This window comes from Tiliqua scincoides, chromosome 1 (assembly GCF_035046505.1).
Source record: "Tiliqua scincoides isolate rTilSci1 chromosome 1, rTilSci1.hap2, whole genome shotgun sequence".
Classification (NCBI taxonomy): domain Eukaryota; kingdom Metazoa; phylum Chordata; class Lepidosauria; order Squamata; family Scincidae; genus Tiliqua; species Tiliqua scincoides.
The window spans coordinates 282,113,478-282,130,185 of NC_089821.1; the positions used below are offsets into that span (position 1 = coordinate 282,113,478).

General features: G+C 54.4%; 2 protein-coding genes across 2 annotated transcripts; one reads left to right on the forward strand and one right to left on the reverse strand.

The window, feature by feature from the left end:
- The first annotated feature begins 321 nt into the window (after positions 1 to 321).
- Positions 322 to 8,497, forward strand: KHK (ketohexokinase). The gene is made up of 8 exons (XM_066612021.1): positions 322 to 455; positions 626 to 742; positions 1,157 to 1,291; positions 4,931 to 5,003; positions 6,088 to 6,234; positions 7,219 to 7,307; positions 7,824 to 7,981; positions 8,184 to 8,497. Exons 1-8 carry the CDS (start codon positions 364 to 366, stop codon positions 8,267 to 8,269), a joined length of 897 nt encoding a protein of 298 aa, XP_066468118.1. The 5' UTR covers positions 322 to 363; the 3' UTR covers positions 8,270 to 8,497.
- A 214-nt stretch (positions 8,498 to 8,711) lies between these two features.
- CGREF1 (cell growth regulator with EF-hand domain 1) lies at positions 8,712 to 13,871 on the reverse strand. Its single transcript, XM_066623867.1, has 5 exons — positions 13,795 to 13,871; positions 13,610 to 13,681; positions 12,848 to 12,945; positions 10,732 to 10,856; positions 8,712 to 9,780 (listed from the first exon to the last, which is right to left on the reverse strand). Exons 1-5 carry the CDS (start codon positions 13,869 to 13,871, stop codon positions 9,424 to 9,426), a joined length of 729 nt encoding a protein of 242 aa, XP_066479964.1. The 3' UTR covers positions 8,712 to 9,423.
- Between the last annotated feature and the right edge of the window lie 2,837 nt (positions 13,872 to 16,708).

Consider the following 16,708-nt stretch of genomic DNA (forward strand, 5'->3'; position numbering starts at 1 on the left):
TGCTCCGAGGATTCTCGCCAGCAGGTGCCAAGAACCCCATCAGGGAAGCGGAGCACACACGGAGGCTTCATCAGACAGCTGGTTCGCAAACGGGGAGCGCGTGGTGGGAGGTGGGACCCGCACCCGCACCCGGGGCCTGTGCAACCGCAAGACGCTGCAAGGGAAGCGCGCGCACCCGCCTGTCTCAGCTGCGGCGCGGCTCCCGCCTCCCCCGGGCAGTGCCGATTTGCATGCTGCCCGGGGAGCCAATCAGAGCGGGGCCGCCGTGCGCCTCAGCCAGTGGCCGCGGAGGGCGGCCGGGACTGGGTGCGGGAAGGCGCGAGCCGGGGCAGAGCAGGAGCGACGGGTGCTGGGGCTGTGTCGATGGCGGAGAAGCCCATCCTGTGCGTCGGGCTCGTGTGCCTGGACATCATCAGCGTGGTGGACCGCTACCCGCAGGAGGACACGGACACCAGGTAGCGCAGCCGCTGCACCCGCGAGAGGGGCAAAGCCTGCAGCTCGGCCCCGGCTGTCGCTTTCCGGGCCTGCCTCTCGCTTGGGGTGGGGTGTGCGGCCGGTGCCCCCCCCCCCGAGCCAGAGATGGGCTCTTCTGCCGGGCTTAGGCTGGGCGCTGCCGTCCTTGCAGGTGCCTGTCGCAGCGCTGGCAGCGAGGGGGGAATGCCTCCAACACCTGCACCGTCCTGGCATTGCTGGGCGCCCCGTGCGCTTTCATGGGCTCGCTGGCAACCGGCAGTGCTGCAGAGTAAGTGGCAGAGCGGGCGGGGTCGGTGCCCGGGGAGAGAAATAGCTGGCCGACTCTGAGAGGCTGGTCGCAGGCTGCAGGACTTGCACCGTCACGCCCCCCCCCCGTCGATGGCCCACCCATGTCCCACCCGAGCTGGCATCTTTCAGGAAACTCTTGATGCTTGGTCGGTTTGGAGCTGAGATGGCAGGGGCCTGGAGGGTGCTGGCTGGGCTTGGGAATCGCTGCCCTAAAGCAATTAAAGGAGTCTGATCTCGTGTTTCCCTGTAGCTCCGTGGACGTTTGAGTAAGCTAGAAGCAGTGGGTCTGCTGGTTGGCAGAGAGGCAGTGGGGGCTTCTGCCTTCTCTGATCCGTCCCTGCAAAAAGCCCCCACCCTACCCCACCCCAGGCACTAACATTCTCTGCCTGCTTAGCTTTGTTCGTGACGATTTCCGGCACTACAGAGTGGACCTGACCCACTTGGCCATGCACCCAGCATGCGCCTTGCCCACCTCGGTGGTGATCAGCAATTCGACCTCGGGCACGCGCACCATTCTCCATGCTGCAAGGTGCGTTGGGAGAAGAGTGTTCCCCGCTGCGCACTCTAACCCCTCTTTTCTCCTCTCCCCTTGGCCCTAAGATTCATCCTGTCTGATTTCCAGCGCCGTGGCGTGGATGTCACCTACTTGGTCTGGCAGAGCTGGGGGGAGACACCATGTGCCTGCTGCCTCATTAACCAGAGCAATGGCTCTCGGACAGTCACTCTCTATGACACGTAAGATCTGGCCTGGCTGCTGCCTCCATTCCCCCTGCCAGTGGGTGGCGCCAGAGGGCCAGGTGGCCAAAGCCAATCCTGTAGGGACATCTGCCTGTCCCAGCAACTCCCTTGGCCTCCCATTCTCTCAGTCAGCCATTCTTTCCCTCCTGCGGATATGCCAGGACACAAGTGCTTCAGCTGTTGAAGCTCACTTCACTATTCCAGTTGAAGTGAGGAATGAGAGCATGGCTCCCTCACCCCAGTGAGCCTTCTTTTGAGTCAGTGTATGCCCCACCTTAAAGGTCCTTCCCTTCCCTTGGAACAGGCGTGGAGCTCAACTCTGGAAAATAGCCAGCTGGTTTCTCCCCCGCTTTAAGGATAGCTACAATTCTAGGTCAAGGAAACTCAAATTTTGCACCACGAATTGCAGAATTGTGAGACCTTAATAAGTTGTGTGAATTTTGCTCTTTCAAAAACAAATTAGCTAGTTTGCATGGTGTATTCTACTAGTAATGGGGAGAGGCAAGGGCTTTTGTAGGAACTGAAGCCCCCTCTCCACGGACCTACAGTAGATAAAAACTTCAGAAGAGCTCTGCTGGATCAGGCCTAGTGCTCATCTAGTCCAGCTTTGTCTGTCTCACAGTGGCCCACCAGATGTCTCAGGGAGGACTTAAAACAAGATGCCCATATCTTGTTGCCTCCCTTGCACCTGAACTCCCCTCTAAAACCCAGAGGTTGCATAGTCATCATGGCTTGTAACCTGTGATAGCCTTTTCCGCCATAAATCTGTCCAATCCCCATTTTGAGACATCTAGACCAGGTGCCACCATAACATCCTGTGGCAAGGAGTACCACAGATTGATCACATGCTGGGTAAAGAACTATTTCCTTTTCTCTGTTCTGACAAACAGGAATCGGGACTAGATGGATCCTTGGCCTCCTCCAGCAGGGCTCTTATTATGTTGGCAAGCAGGAGCCAATTGGCAGCCCTCCGTAGCTACACATTGGAGGAGAGATCCAACCATACATAGGTCCTGTCACATGCAAGTTTTCACCTGAGACTTTGTGGAATTCTACAGCTTCTTCATTTTGTGACTATTCTGTGGAAGCCATGAGTACAGTGTGAAGATTTACTTCCACACCTCATGGCTAAGAACATAAGAACAGCCCCACTGGATCAGGCCATAGGCCCATCTAGTCCAGCTTCCTGTATCTCACAGAGGCCCACCAAATGCCCCAGGGAGCACACAAGACAGTGAGAGACCTGCATCCTGGCTGCTCATGAGCTTTCTTGTGTGAAGAGATGGCAGCAAGAGCAGAGGGGAGGCTTCCCTGCCTGAAGACGCCCTTCCATGGCAGAGCTTGTGTGGCAATTAGAAATGAAGCAAGCAGTGTTCCCCAGTTTGGCTCACAACCCCTTGCCAAAAGAAGCTGGTAACTGAGATTGTTCAGAGGAATGGATGCCAAGGAGGGCAGTGGGCTTCTACATGTTTGATGATGTGCAGAACTTTGGAGGTGCTGCTTTTCTCTGCCTTGTAGCATGTTTCCTGTGCAGCTATGAAAAGTGGCTGAAAGCTTCCTAGTCTCTTGCCTCTGCATGTCGACACAGCCTCATGGCTGTGGCTCAGGTGAGCAGAGACACAATGAGGAATGTGGACTCAGAATTTGGGGGTTTGGTGGGTTTCATCTTGCTTGTTATGGTGTCTTGGGAAGGTGGTCCCTTCCTTGTGCCTTCACAGAAGAGCATGCGGCATGCCCAGGGCTGGTGCAGAGCTGGCCAAAAGCTGATGTGCTGCATGACCCCTTGACGCAGAGTCCTGCCTGCTCACTGCTATTTCTGTTCAACAAATGGGAAGAACAGAGGTGGGACAGGACATCACTCAGTTGTTCTATGGCTGGCAGAGTAGCTGAGACCACCAGGCTCTCATCCAGATCTACAAAGAAATTGTCTTTCATTTCAAGTATGAGGTTACGAGGGAATAGGAAATTAAGTCACCTGACCCACTCCCCTTTGAGATTAAATCCTCATCTCCCAGAAATGTCAGCTGAAGGAGAGTGGCTCCAGTCCCTGAATGCAGGAGTCAAGAGGCTTGCTTGAACAGGCTGGAAGGGGATTGAGGGAGGGTGTCCCCACAACTGCCCCAGAGTGGTGCCACCCAGTGGGAGGGAGACAGTCCCTGCAATATCAATCAGTATCTCACCCCCTGCAAATCCTTGGTCAATTCATGCGTTAATTGCAGCCAGGTGCAGCCAATCATCTCCCCCAATGCCAGTGCCGATCACCCTTCCTTGGGGCTTGTGTGGTGGTACCTCCTTATGGTGCCTGCAGTCCCAGTTTGATTGATTCGCTGACTGATGATTGATTCAGCCTCCAGTGCGCCAGCTGGGAAATGCTAGCGGGTGGAGGGGGGGTGACGGGGGCTTTTTGCCTTGGAACTGGGGGGAAGAAAAGAGGGCTGGGGAAGGGTCGTCATCCCTTCTCTTGGATGCTACCTTGTCACCCCCTCCCCAAAGGGCCCCTTTCAAGAGGCAACCACAGCAGCTGTTCAGCCCTTTTGTTGCCCTTTCCCCATTTTGGTGCCAAGGTCAGAGCGAAGGCCTCCACATCCCAGGGGTCTGGAACTGTGCTCAGACCACCACATGGGGGTGGGGATGGGCTAGTGGGTGGGCTTCTCTTAACTGATGGGGAGCAGAACCCTTCCCCTAGCCCATTTCCAGTTCAGTGGCTGGACCTGGTTAATGATTCTCAAGGGTCATGAAAAGCCCCGGCCTGTCCATGCTCTGGACTGTGGTTCTGGTGTTCTTCTATTAGTGGCCTTTGCTCTGGGGGCAGGTGTTGCATCTCCTGTGTAGAAGTCATTAATCATTAAAATGATCCCCTTTTCCAGGGTAAAGTTCAGTCCCCATGGAAAGAAGTGAATATTAACCCTTTGCATCATGAGTGCTGCAAAATGTGGTCACAGGGGCTCCCCAGTGCTCAGACTTCATGAAGTGAAAGAGACAGCAGAACAGCTGCATCAGGCCCAGGAGGGTCCATCCTGTCCTGTACCCTTCTCCTCCCCCCCTCCATGGCTCACCAGATGCCTCTGGGAAGCCTGGAAGCAGGAAGGGAAGGCAGGAACCTGCCACCACTTGTCCCTGGTGCCTGAGCTACAGAGATGGAACACGGCAATGCATCCCTCAATCATGGGGTCACTGTGGAGGGCCCATCTAGTCTAGCATGGCCCTTCCCACAGTTCCATGCAGAGGCCTTCAGGAAACCCTTAGGCATGGCACAAATGCAGCAGTCCCCCCTCTGTTTACTGCCTCCCACAACTGTTATTCAGAACTCTGCTGCCTCGAAGGTGGAAGGTCCCAAGCAGGTGTAGATAGAACTCCTGCTCCAGCTGTGGGAAGGGGGTGGGGTCTGTGTGCTTTCCCTCTTTGGACCTTTGTTCCTCATCTTCCTCAGCAACCTTCCAGATGTGACAGCTGCTGATTTTGATCAGGTCAACCTGTCGCAATACAAATGGATCCACTGGGAGGTGAGTAAGTGAAACCATCTGCTTCTGTGGCAGGCTCCATGGAAAGCCATTTGCCCACCCATGGCTGATGTCAAGCATTGCACAGATCACGCACATTCTCCCCATTTGATGCCCCATGGCCCACACTTGGCCTGCCAAATTTCTCCAGGTCTCCCTCCATCTCTTGATCCTGTTACCGCTCTGTCTCTCCTCCTCACTCCTCTACCTTCAGTGCTGTTGGTGCCACAGCCCCATTGGTCTGAATGGTCTTCTGCCAATTCCAGCTTCATCTCATCTTGAACTCTCAAGATGACCTTAGGCAAACCACTGTTCTCACAGCTTGCCCCTCACATTGGCAGTTCGGGGGTGCTTGACTGGTTGATGAGAGTATACAAAAATAGTCTTTCAGTAAAAGTGTCCATAGCAGTATGCGAGATAAAGCTGCAGGAATCAAATCATAAAACAATTTAAAGCCTCAATACAGTAAAACCAAGAATAAGAAATGAGTACAGGGTGGTCAGACTCATCCTCCAAAAACACAGGTAGGAGAAGGATTTTAACCTGTTTCAGGAATCAGGTTGATAAAGAAGGAACCACACAGACCTGAGAGAGGGCAGCCCAAAGGCCTGGAGGCCAGGACAGAAAAGGTCCTATGTCTCATTGAAGCCAACCTGGTCTCCACATAAGGAAGCACCTCCTCAAAGGATTGCACATCTCTGGGGAATTCAGAGGGGGGAAGTTTCCATTGATCAGCAGGTCTTCGTGGGTCAAAACCAGAACCACGACTGAGCTTGAAAGTGAGTTGGGGACCAGTGCAGATCTAACACAAGGAAGCAGCTCATGCCTGTTAGCAGCCAGGTGGCTGAATTCATCACTGGCTGGAGAGTGTCCAGATAGTCTTCAAGGGCAACCCCAAAAGGCAAAGTGCATTTTGCTGACCTAACCCTAGCTGTCCTCCAAGGGGCAAATGATGGTGGTGAGGTCTCCCATCTTCTGGGGCAGGCATGGCTGGTGATCAAGGACACAGCCAATGTCTGGGATTCCAGGTGTAGGGCCAGGCCCAGACATGTGGGTTTGCCCTACTAAGATCGGCCCTCTGTCCCAGGGCAGGAATGCCTCAGAGCAGGTGAAGATGCTACAACGGGTGGAGGAGCATAACCGAACCTGCCCTGCATCTCAGCGAGTGGCCACGTCCGTGGAGGTGGAGAAACCACGTCCGGATCTCTACCAGCTCTTTGGCTATGGAGATGTGGTAGGGGACCTTTGATGGGTGTGAAAGGGGTGTCCAGAATTTACTTCTGAACAGAGGTTTCTGGTTTGAGGAAGAAGTCAAAATTAAGGGCCACCACCCCTCCCCAACTCGGAAGATCTCCTTGGGATTTGGAATCTGCCCCCCCCATGCCTGTAGTGCACAACCCAACACATCCTCTGTGACGTTGCAAGGGAAAGGTCTGTAGCAGCTCTGTGGCAGAGGAGCTGGGAAGGAGACCTGCACATGACACTCTGGCGAGGCCTTGCAGGTTAGCAGAGGCAATACTGACTGAGAAGGACCAAGAGTTTGACAGATAAAGGCTGCTTCTGGGCTTTGGTGGGTCCCTGAGCACACACCCTCCCTAGATCGTACCCCTCTGAAGCAGGTGTTCTCCCCTGCAGCTCCCCCTTTCCATGGAAGGAGAAACACAGAAGCAGCAGCTGGTCCTCCTGGCATGGTGCCTGCTTTGTGGCACCCTTCTCTTCCCAGGTGCCCCAGCCCTCTGGTTTCTGTCCATCTGGGAACAGGCAAGGGGTGCTGCTGCTGTAGCCATGTTGTGCAAGGTGCTGCCCTTGCTTGGTGAGCTTCCTAGGAGCAGGAGAACAGCATTGGAGACCGCCCTGGGCACTGGTGGTGGCAGCTACCCGCCATTGTGCACAGTTGTTGTAGCAGCGCACTTGACTGGCTGTGGGCCGTGGCAGCTTTGTATCCCCATATGTTGGGTACACATTTTGGACCTGTAGGCTATGCCAGAGATTTGCCTCAAGAGTGTAAAAGTAAATCCTTTCAGGAAGAGTTCACCAACGCAGTGGAGAGAACGGGGTGCCTCTCCTGCTGAAAGGGCAGCCCTTTGTTTGCTGATGGGGACAGCAGGGCTCCTGCTGTGTTTGGGGACATTCCTGTTTGTTTCTGAAGCCAGCTTACTGACCACACCACGGGTTAGCCCCGACAAGCCACTGTGTCTTTCTTCCTCTTTTCCTCCAGGTATTTGTCAGCAAAGATGTGGCCAAAGATTTGGGCTTCTCCTCAGCCCCAGAGGCTGTGAAGGGGCTCTATGGGCGTGTGAAGCCAGGGTAGGTGAAGGCCCCAAAAGTCACTGGGCAGCTCTCTGGAGCAGTGTTATGACGGGAAAGATCGGAGAGTGTTGGACTACAGAAGTGGGAGGCCTCAAGCTCCATCCAATAGGACAGAGCCTCTCCTTCCTGTCCTCAGCTGCTCTGGAACTGTTTCTGGATCTCACACCTCAACCTATCTGATTTGCAACAACTTGAGCTCCTGCCTTTCTGGGAGTGCGGGGTGAAGAGGGCTGCCCTCCAAAGAGCAGAACTTCCTCTGCTGAAACTTCTCCCACATCTTTTGTTCTTGACATCTCCCCACCTTGAGCCCAGCTTGATCCCCAGTCTCCCTCATAACAGCAAGATATGTTTGTTGTTGGGAGGCGTTTCAGGAAGTACTCAGGGCACTTTCATTTTCTGATTCCCACTTCATTCATGGGGGGGGGGGGAGAGACTCAGCAAGTGTGTGTGCTAGTGAGGGGGCTCCTGCATCCCCTCCTTTCATCCTGAAGACCTTCCCTTTTCCTTTTCCAGAGCCACCTTGATCTGTGCTTGGGCTGAGTGTGGGGCAGATGCCATGGGGGCAGATGGACAGCTGGTGCACTCGGACGCCTTCTCCCCTGACACTGTTGTGGACACTCTGGGGGCTGGAGACACATTCAATGCTGCTGTGATTTTTGCCCTAAGCAGGGGTGAGTCCTCCCTCCCCTATCTATCTAGCACAAACCACCTGTCCCCCCCCCCCAAACTGGATGCTTCTATGTCCCTCATAGCCCTGCACACAGTTGAGTGGGACTACGAGGAGGTCAAGGGCAGGCAGTGAGAAGACAACCTCCCAGCCTGGCTGTGATGCTTTGTCTTGGCACTGAGTTGATACCCTGCTTTTTGTGGCAGGGAGACCCCTTCCTGACGCAGTGAGTTACGGGTGCCAGGTGGCTGGTCGGAAGTGTGGAGTGCATGGCTACGACGGGATTGTGTGACCTGCATGCTGGAAGTTGGGGCTGGGACCCTGCAGACAGCCACGGACCCAAGGCACCCAGTGGTGCACTGCCCTCACCAAGGACACCAGGGCTGCCCAGCAGGAGTGGGAGACCCAGCCTGGCCCTCTGTCCTACAGATGCTGCACCTGGCTGGCCCCGAGGCTCTTGGCCAGGGCAGGGGGACATTTGCCTTTTTTCCACTCCAGGATCCAAACCTAATAAAGCACTTAGGCCTGCAGCTTGCCCTGCCTCTGAATGCAAGTTCCACAGGAGGGGCATGGCTGCTTCAATGCCTGTCCCCAGGAGATGATGCTTGATGCCAGTCCAAGATGCTCCCCTACTCTGTAGGCAGCAGCATGACCCAGACTGTTCTCTGCAACAAAGACTTCCTGGACACAGCAATGCTTAGGGGCAGAAGCACCTTCCGATGAAAGACCTTTTATTGGCAGGGCCAGGAAGAAATGCAAGAGAGGTGGCCCAAGCATGGGCCATGCAGCAATGAAGGGACCTGCCAGGAAGGAGCGAGGAGGATGCAGCCTGGCCCTTGCGTGCAGAGTGAGAAGTGCAGGGCCCTGGCCAGGGGGAATAAAAGGGATCTGCTCCCTGCCTCTGCACATTCTGCAGGGTGGGCAGAATTCTGGCTGGAGGGAGAGGAGATGGCTTCTTCCCCTGCTGGGGTGGAGATCCTAGATGATGGCTTCTATGGGAAGAGGCCCATGGATGGTTCTCACCTGCTTGCCCTTTGGTGGTGGAATAGTTTCTTTTGGGGGGGTGAGCAAAGGAAGGAGAGCCGCTTTGGTCTGATAACATATAGGTGGATTGTCTTCCTCTGCTGCTGCTTTGAATGAGCTAAAAATGAGGAGGGGATAGTAGCATCAACTGGCAGCTGGAAAGGGGATACCTGTAGGAACCCCTAGATGGCAGCTGACTACAGGAGAGGTAGCTGAAGTTACTTTGATGACATGGGCATAATGGGGTACAGCAGCGAGCCACACTTGGCTGGCAGGGAGGGGAACAAAAGCAGTAGGGACTGGGTGGTGATATGGTGCCCTCCTGGCAAGCCACCTATCTGTGAGCCCCCATGGGCAGTGACCCCCAGATGGCCTCCCTCCTTCAGTTCTTGGTCCCAAGCCTCCTCGCGAGTAAGTTGTGTTTCAGTCTCCTTGCCCAGGTGACATCTCAGCCGCCTGTCCCTGGGTGTTCACTGGAGCTTCGTGGTCAAACCCCCACTCTGGAGGGTTCAAGGAGGGGGCCTCTGTCTTGCCCTGTTCTTCTTGAAAAGTCTCCAGTGCAGCTGTGGCTTCTGCTGTGCTTTCCTGATCAGGGGGGCCTGGGGGCCCATCAGCTTTTCCATCCAGTGCCCACTGCACGATTCCATGTTCTCCATTGGGGGTGGCAAAAAAGCCAGGGGCCTGGTCCTGGTGGGCAGCAAGAAGCAGCTCTGAGGGTTCCAACAACCCATCCCGGTTCAAGTCCTGTGCCTCCAAGATACCATCCACTGTCAGTACCACCTGTTGTGGGAGAGAGCAGTCAAGGCTATGTGGTCATTGTGGATAAAGAATCCTTCTCCTTCTGCTGAAGTTGGGCAGCTGCCTTGCAAGCGCTCTCCCTTGTTTTAATTTTCTGCACACTTCTGCACTGTTATTAAAAACGAAGACCCCAGAATTTAATTTAGAAGGGAGGTGACAAAAGCCTAACCAGCAATCCCAGGACAAGCAGGGCCTGGTTGAGTCCAAGTGTTCCACCCTGTGTCCTCCTGGCTGTATATCACAAGCTGTGCTTGTGAGAGACCTTGCTAGCAGAATCATTGCCCTGGGGCTCAAGCAGATCTATTCGCAGGCCTGCTCAAGACCTCTGAACTGGAGCATCTTCCCATCCAATTGTACCCACCCTTGACATGCCAAAGGGATGGGTGGAACCTTTCCTGAACTGCACCCCCTCCAAAGAGAAAGCAGCTGGCACTCAGAACAGCCTTGGCTGTGAGATGCCAACTTGGGACTGCCACGAGCCATTGCTGGTAAGTTTGTTTTTCCTATTGAGAGAAAGGGAGTGAGAAGGGCAAACTCTGGCCTGTCTCTGTCTTTAGCAGAGTAACACAGTAGGGTGGAAGGGAGGAGTATTTGTCCCTCTTTCTGTTGCTCTCAAGTGGGCATCTTGCAAGCCTCAGGCCAGGAGCCTGCATTTGGCCCCTCTGCCATGGGGTTCCTGTTGCAAGAGGGTGTGAGCTCTGCCCACAATGAGTCCAGAGCTGTTTCTCCCAGAGAGAGGTGAAGTTGCAACAGAGGACCAGGTCTGACATCCTTAGGGGCCAACAGGGAGCGGGATCCCAAGGGGGGGGGGTGCAAGCTCCCATTTGGGGCAGCAGAATCAGGGAATGGACTTGAGCATGCTTCTCCTAGTGTTGGCAGAGATGTCAACCCCACCAGAGGTAAAGGCACCCAAGGGGGTAAAATGCCTCCTACCAAGTCAGGCCCAGGTTGCCCATCTGCCTGCTCGGATGCCAGCTCATTCAGCAGCCACATGAATTCAAGTCCATCCAGACGCCCACTCTTGTCATAGTCGTGAAGAGCAAAAAGGAGCAAGAGAGCTGTGGGGAGGGAGGTACAAAGAGGGTGTGAGTCACAGGTCCAAGAGGGGCAAGGCTGCCCAGGGGAAGGAATGGTTAGGAGCTGGTTGTCGCTGGGCAGATATTTTCCCCCAGGTCTTGGCCCTCTTCCTCCCAATGTAGCTCCAGATCATTTAAGCCTCATGTTCTCTAGACTGCCCCACTGCTGCCCCTACACCAGCTTAGCTGCAGTTCCTTCCCAGTCTGTCACTTCTGGGAGTGGTGTGTGTTTTTATAATAATAAGCAGCAGTGCTGACTATCATGATTCATGTTGCACTATTTGTGGAGCTGGACCAGAGTCTGAAGGCTCTGTTGCCAACTCTAGCAGGGCTTGATCTGGGCAGTGTCATATGGGAGACTGCCAGAGATTCACTCTCTCTGGAGTTACAGTGGAAGAAATGCAATAAAAGCCACGTAATTTCCACTCTCAAGGAATAGAATCACCCTTTCTGCTGCTGCAGGATTTACATCCCTACCCCTCCCTGCAGTGACACCTTAGCTGAGCATGTGAAAGCCCTTCATTGGTCTGTTTCCTCTGCCCAGAAGTGCTTGCTGCCTCGGATCTAGATCTCACAGGAGTGGAGGGGAATGGGGAGGAGGATGGTGCCACGGTAAGGTACCTTATCCCAAGCACAGAAACAGCAGTCCCCTGCTCCAGCTGGGCAGCACAGATGCTGGGCACCATGGAGACAGTTGGGTATTGCAATGGCTGAGCTTGAGCTGCTGTGCATGAATGTGAGGAAAGGTCACCTTCTGCCAGGGCCCCCTGGGTCAGAAGGGCACATTCTGAGCAGGTGGCACAATGAGGTGCTGCTGGAAAGCAAGCAGCCTTGGCTTTGGAGAAATGAGCAAGTCTGTGAAACACTGGAAGTGGCCTGGTTCTCTGCCCCAAGCTTCCAGGATTTGTGGTTGAGGCAAGAGGTCTGCAGAGATTCTGCCCCAGGGGAACAGGGGGTGACAGCTCACATATTCTACACTTCCTGCTGTCACCCTTTGCAAACTCTCAATGTGGAAAGAGAATTTTCTCTCTGTTTCTTAAAGCCTGCAGAACCATTTCTAATGCTCTGTGAATCTTAAGGGAGCTGGCCTTCCACAAGTCACTGTGGCAATGCTAGTCCTGGGAAAGGGGGGCCAAAGGGATCAGAGTGTCTACCTGAGTGCGCAGTGACCCTCAGCCATCCAAAACACAGGGCAGGACAGTGCAAACAGCAACCATAGATTCCTACTTTTAGCCTTCCGATGCACTGCATAAGCCTTGCTACAACTGGTGGAAGGCTGGGGAGAGAGCCACATCTAAAAGCCAGAAGCAAGCAGCCTGGAGGCTGGGATCAATGCCAGGCGAGGGTGGCCAAAAGAAAAAAAATGCAGCATTCCTTGTCTGAGGTTCTTTTGCAGATCCAGAGAAATCTTCATGAGTTTGGTCTCGAAGGGGACTGAAATGTCCTTGGTCAAAATAAGGCTCTCCTCCCACCCCCCCTCTCCAGCAGAGTTCTCTGGACCAACTGGGTAAGGTTTGCTCCAGCCTGGCCAGCTGCATGAAATGGGAGAGATTTTCTCATCTGCTAGCTGGAAAAATTAACAAATAAACATTCAAACACTTGGCTTTAATTTACTTCTTGACTGGTTTTGTGAGGCTGTCTGCCATCATCTATCCCTGCTCTGTGGTCTTCTTCTGTTGGAGTTCTCTAGACCTGGAGATCTCCAGATCTCTCAGGTTAGTTGGCACAGTTTGTTCACACACAGTGTCTCTCCACTGTATGGCCTGTCTGGGCCCGAGAGCAGCCAGCAGCTTCCAACCCAGGTCTGGCAGCACCTGCAATCTGCCTCAGGCCCCACTAGACCTCCTCATAGGCAGCTGGCAAGGCAGCCCAGTGCTCCTTGTGCCACCCTGAGGCAATGACCAGACTAGAGCCTGGGGCAGCTAATGCGGGGGGGGGGGGGGCTTGGCCTCATGCAGGAGGATGGCTCTTACCCTGCTCCCTTGTCATGGCACCGGCATCCCTGTCCACCTGCCCAGCATTCTTCAGGTAATCTTGGAGCGCCCTAAGACACACCAAGCCACAGGTCAGCCTTGCCACAGAGTACGGAGAGGGCTGTGTGGCTTGGAGAGGGCATGTCAGACTACAGCAGTAGGCCTCTGTGTCTGGGCAGTGAGGTCATCCAACCCCACCAAGGCCCTGGGTGGACACACTGACCATTTTGCAGGGGGCGGGCGAAATGGGCATCTCGGGCCAAGTCTTGCCTGGAATAAAAGCAAAACTCGCTGTCCACAAATCCATGTCACAACCATGTCACAACCCATGCGAGCTGCCCACAGTTATTCAGTACTGAAGAGCACTCTGCACATGTTCAGAGGCTTCTACTCTTAGGGTTGAAGCGTGCAATTAAAAGAGGTGTGGGGGCTGAGGTCTGGCTAGAAAGTAAGCCCTGAGCAAGCAGCAGGTGCAGCTGGAAATACACTGACAGGGGGAGGAAGACAGGAGACTGAGGTACCCACCTGAGAGGAGAGGGCAGCGAGGGCATTACTTGGGCATAAACCCTGTGGGGTAGTTACTGAAGTAACAATGAAGCCATGGGTGTAATTTGGAGAGCATCGTCCTCCAAACGTGGCTTGTACCAAGTGCATGACTACCCTACCCCTTGGGCCTTCCTTGTGCAATGGGACGATGCTTTGCTGGGCCCAGCAACTGGAAGCAGCCCTGAGAGGGGAAAGGGGGTCATGATGGTGACTCACCAGAGAGACTCCTTTCCTGGGTGCAGGGGGTTCAGCACAGACTGGTGCCTTGAGTCGTTGGGGGCCTCCGGTCTAGAAGGCACAAGGAGGAAAGGCGGTGCTGCAGGAGGAGGCCACCCTGCCCCTTTCTGTGCCCAAGAGGGCAACATCACCTCCAGTGCTCCTGTGTCCCTTCCCCCCAGTACCTGCTGGTGCCATCCTTTGGTGCTGCCCAGCTGGTTGACACACTGAGGAGCAGAGTGGTGAGAAGCACCTCCTTCATCCTGGCACCATTCAAGGGCTGACCTAGGGAAAAGGGGGGGCACAAGCACCCACGTCAGCAGATGCCATGCAATGGAGTGCCCCCTGGCGGCTGTTCCGAGCCACTTCGAGCTGCTACTGTATCACGGCTTCTCACGTTGAGCGACTGCGAACGGGGGTGGGGGGAGCGCGCGAAAACAGGCCAGGTGGGAAGGCTACAGCGAGACATCCTGCCGAGCCGCGTTCGTCTAGCCCAGCACTCCGCTTCCGACGGCAGTCACGGAGAAGGTTGCACAGTCGCACCCAAGAGAAATTCCGCACCATTTCCAGGCACGCTTCGCATCCCCCTCCCAGCATCCGAGCAGTCCCAGGACTAGGCTTGGTCTACGCTGCAGGAGAACCGGCAGGAGGACCACGTCTGCTGCAGCGGGAGGCAGAGAGAGAGCGGCGCATCCTCCGACCGCCCGCTGCCTGCTTGCCTGGAGAGGGCTTGGGGACCAGATCCGAGTGGCTGCATCCCTCCCCCCCCGCAGCCTGGGCTTTGGTCGGGTTCGACGGCCGCTCTCCGAAGCGCCTTCTCGGCTCCCTGCCTCTGCCGCCCGTCCAGGCTACAGCCAGCCCCTGCAGTGCCCGACGGCCGGCGCAGAGGGATGCCCCCCTTCCTCTCCCTGCCCCACCACGGCGAGATGCAGCCCAGTCCGCGGCCCGAAAAAGACGGGGTTTTTTGCCACGCACCGAGCCACCGAGTGCCGCTTTCCTCGCCTCCTTTGTCGCTGCCGCTGGACGCTGCCCCCCTACCCGGCTGCAGTCGCCGGGACCACGTGGCGGGGAGGCAGCGCTGCTGGCAATCCCGCCCTCGCTCGGCTGCCCCGCCCCACCGGGGATCCCGAGACTTCTGCTTCCCAACCGATCCGGGAGAGAAGGAACTGGCTTGTACCCCACAGGCTCTTCAGTGCAAATTGCAATTGTTCTCTAGTAAAATAAATACATAAAGTTAAGCCATTTCTGGCCAACCCACAGATGTACCCATTTGATCCCTGTTGCGTATATGCAACACTGGGCAGAAATGGCTTAAAGCCCAATCCTATGCATGTCTACTCAGAAGTAAGTCTGAGTCAATGGGGCTTACTCCCAGGGAAGTGTGGATAGGTTTGGGCTGTTGATGGGGGTGACACCATGAGTTAGCAGACCGGGTGACACCAACCCTAGAGATACCACTATTGGGAAGGTTGGATGTTGCTGGTCACTGGCTTAGAACACGTTTAAAGTGGATTCTAAACATTCATAGTGGACTAGAGTCAGTGGCGTAGCTAACCGACTTGTGACCAGCGTATTTGAGAGACTGCCTTCTGCATAGCCGGGTCAGTCCTTTGAGGTCATCAGAGGGGGCCCTGTTGGTTGTGCCGACATTGAGAGAGGTGAGGGGGTGTCGACCAGAAACAGGGCCTTCTCGGTGGTGGCACCTGCATTATGGAATTCCTTCCCCTTTGAATTGAGGACAGCTTCCTCTTTATTAACTTTCCAACGGGGCCTGAAGACTTTTTCTTATTTAGGAAAGCCTTCCAGGCCTTATAAGTGCTGCTTTTACCAATCAATGTTTTTTACTGTGCATTTTATTGCTGACTGCTGTGTATTTTTTCTTATTTTTTAATTGTTTTTATTTAAATTTATTTACAATTTATTAACAATTTATAAAAACATTAATGTTTTTATCTGTATTTTATTCTGTATTTTAATGTATTAATTGTTAGCCACCTTAGGTGCCCTTCAGGGAGAAAAGCAGAGTATAAAAATAAAATAAAATACAAAAATCAATAAATCAATAAATAGAGGGGGTGCAAAAAGCACTAAGTTTTGCAGGGAGCCTCACGGTGGCATGCAAATGGCCCTTCTCCTCCCCTTTGGAGCCATGGGTATGCCTTTGTTTTGCTCCCCCTGCCCGGAATGGCTCCAAAGGGGAGGGGGAGGGGAGGGGTCGCTTGCATGCTGCAATGAGGTTTCCTGCAAAACTTAGCACTTTGCACCCCCTCTAGCTATGTCACTGACTATATCAGTGGTTATTAACCATGATGGCTACATTGAACCTCCAGATGCAGGGGCTGTATGTCACTGACTACTATGTGCAGGGGAGGGCACTGACGTTCATCCATAGCTTGTGAAAAAATATTCACAGCATTTATTTTCTGCCCAATATTATTATTCATTTCATGTCATGACTATTGCTAACTCTCAGCCTCACCTACCTCACAGGGTTGTTGTGAGGACAAAAGAAGGGGGGAACCATGCAGGGCACCCTGAGCTCCTTAGAGGAAGGGTGGTATACAAATGTGCAAATATCGGTAAAGCAGCTACCACGTTTTCCAGACTCACAAAGAGAGTCTGGTCCAACAAGAAGCTGACGGAACATACCAAGATCCAGGTCTACAGAGCTTGCGTCCTGAGTACACTTCTGTACTGCAGCGAGTCATGGACTCTTCGCCCACAACAGGAGAGGAAACTGAGCGCTTTCCACATGCGCTGCCTCCGACGCATCCTCGGCATCACCTGGCAGGACAAAGTTCCAAACAACACAGTCCTGGAACGTGCTGGAATCCCTAGCATGTATTCACTGCTGAAACAGAGACGCCTGCGTTGGCTTGGTCATGTCGTGAGAATGGATGATGGCCGGATCCCAAAGGATCTCCTCTATGGAGAACTCATGCAAGGAAAGCGCCCTACAGGTAGACCACAGCTGCGATACAAGGACATCTGCAAGAGGGATCTGAAGGCCTTAGGGATGGACCTCAACAAGTGGGAAACCCTGGCCTCTGAGCGGCCCGCTTGGAGGCAGGCTGTGCAGCATGGCCTTTCCCAGTTTGA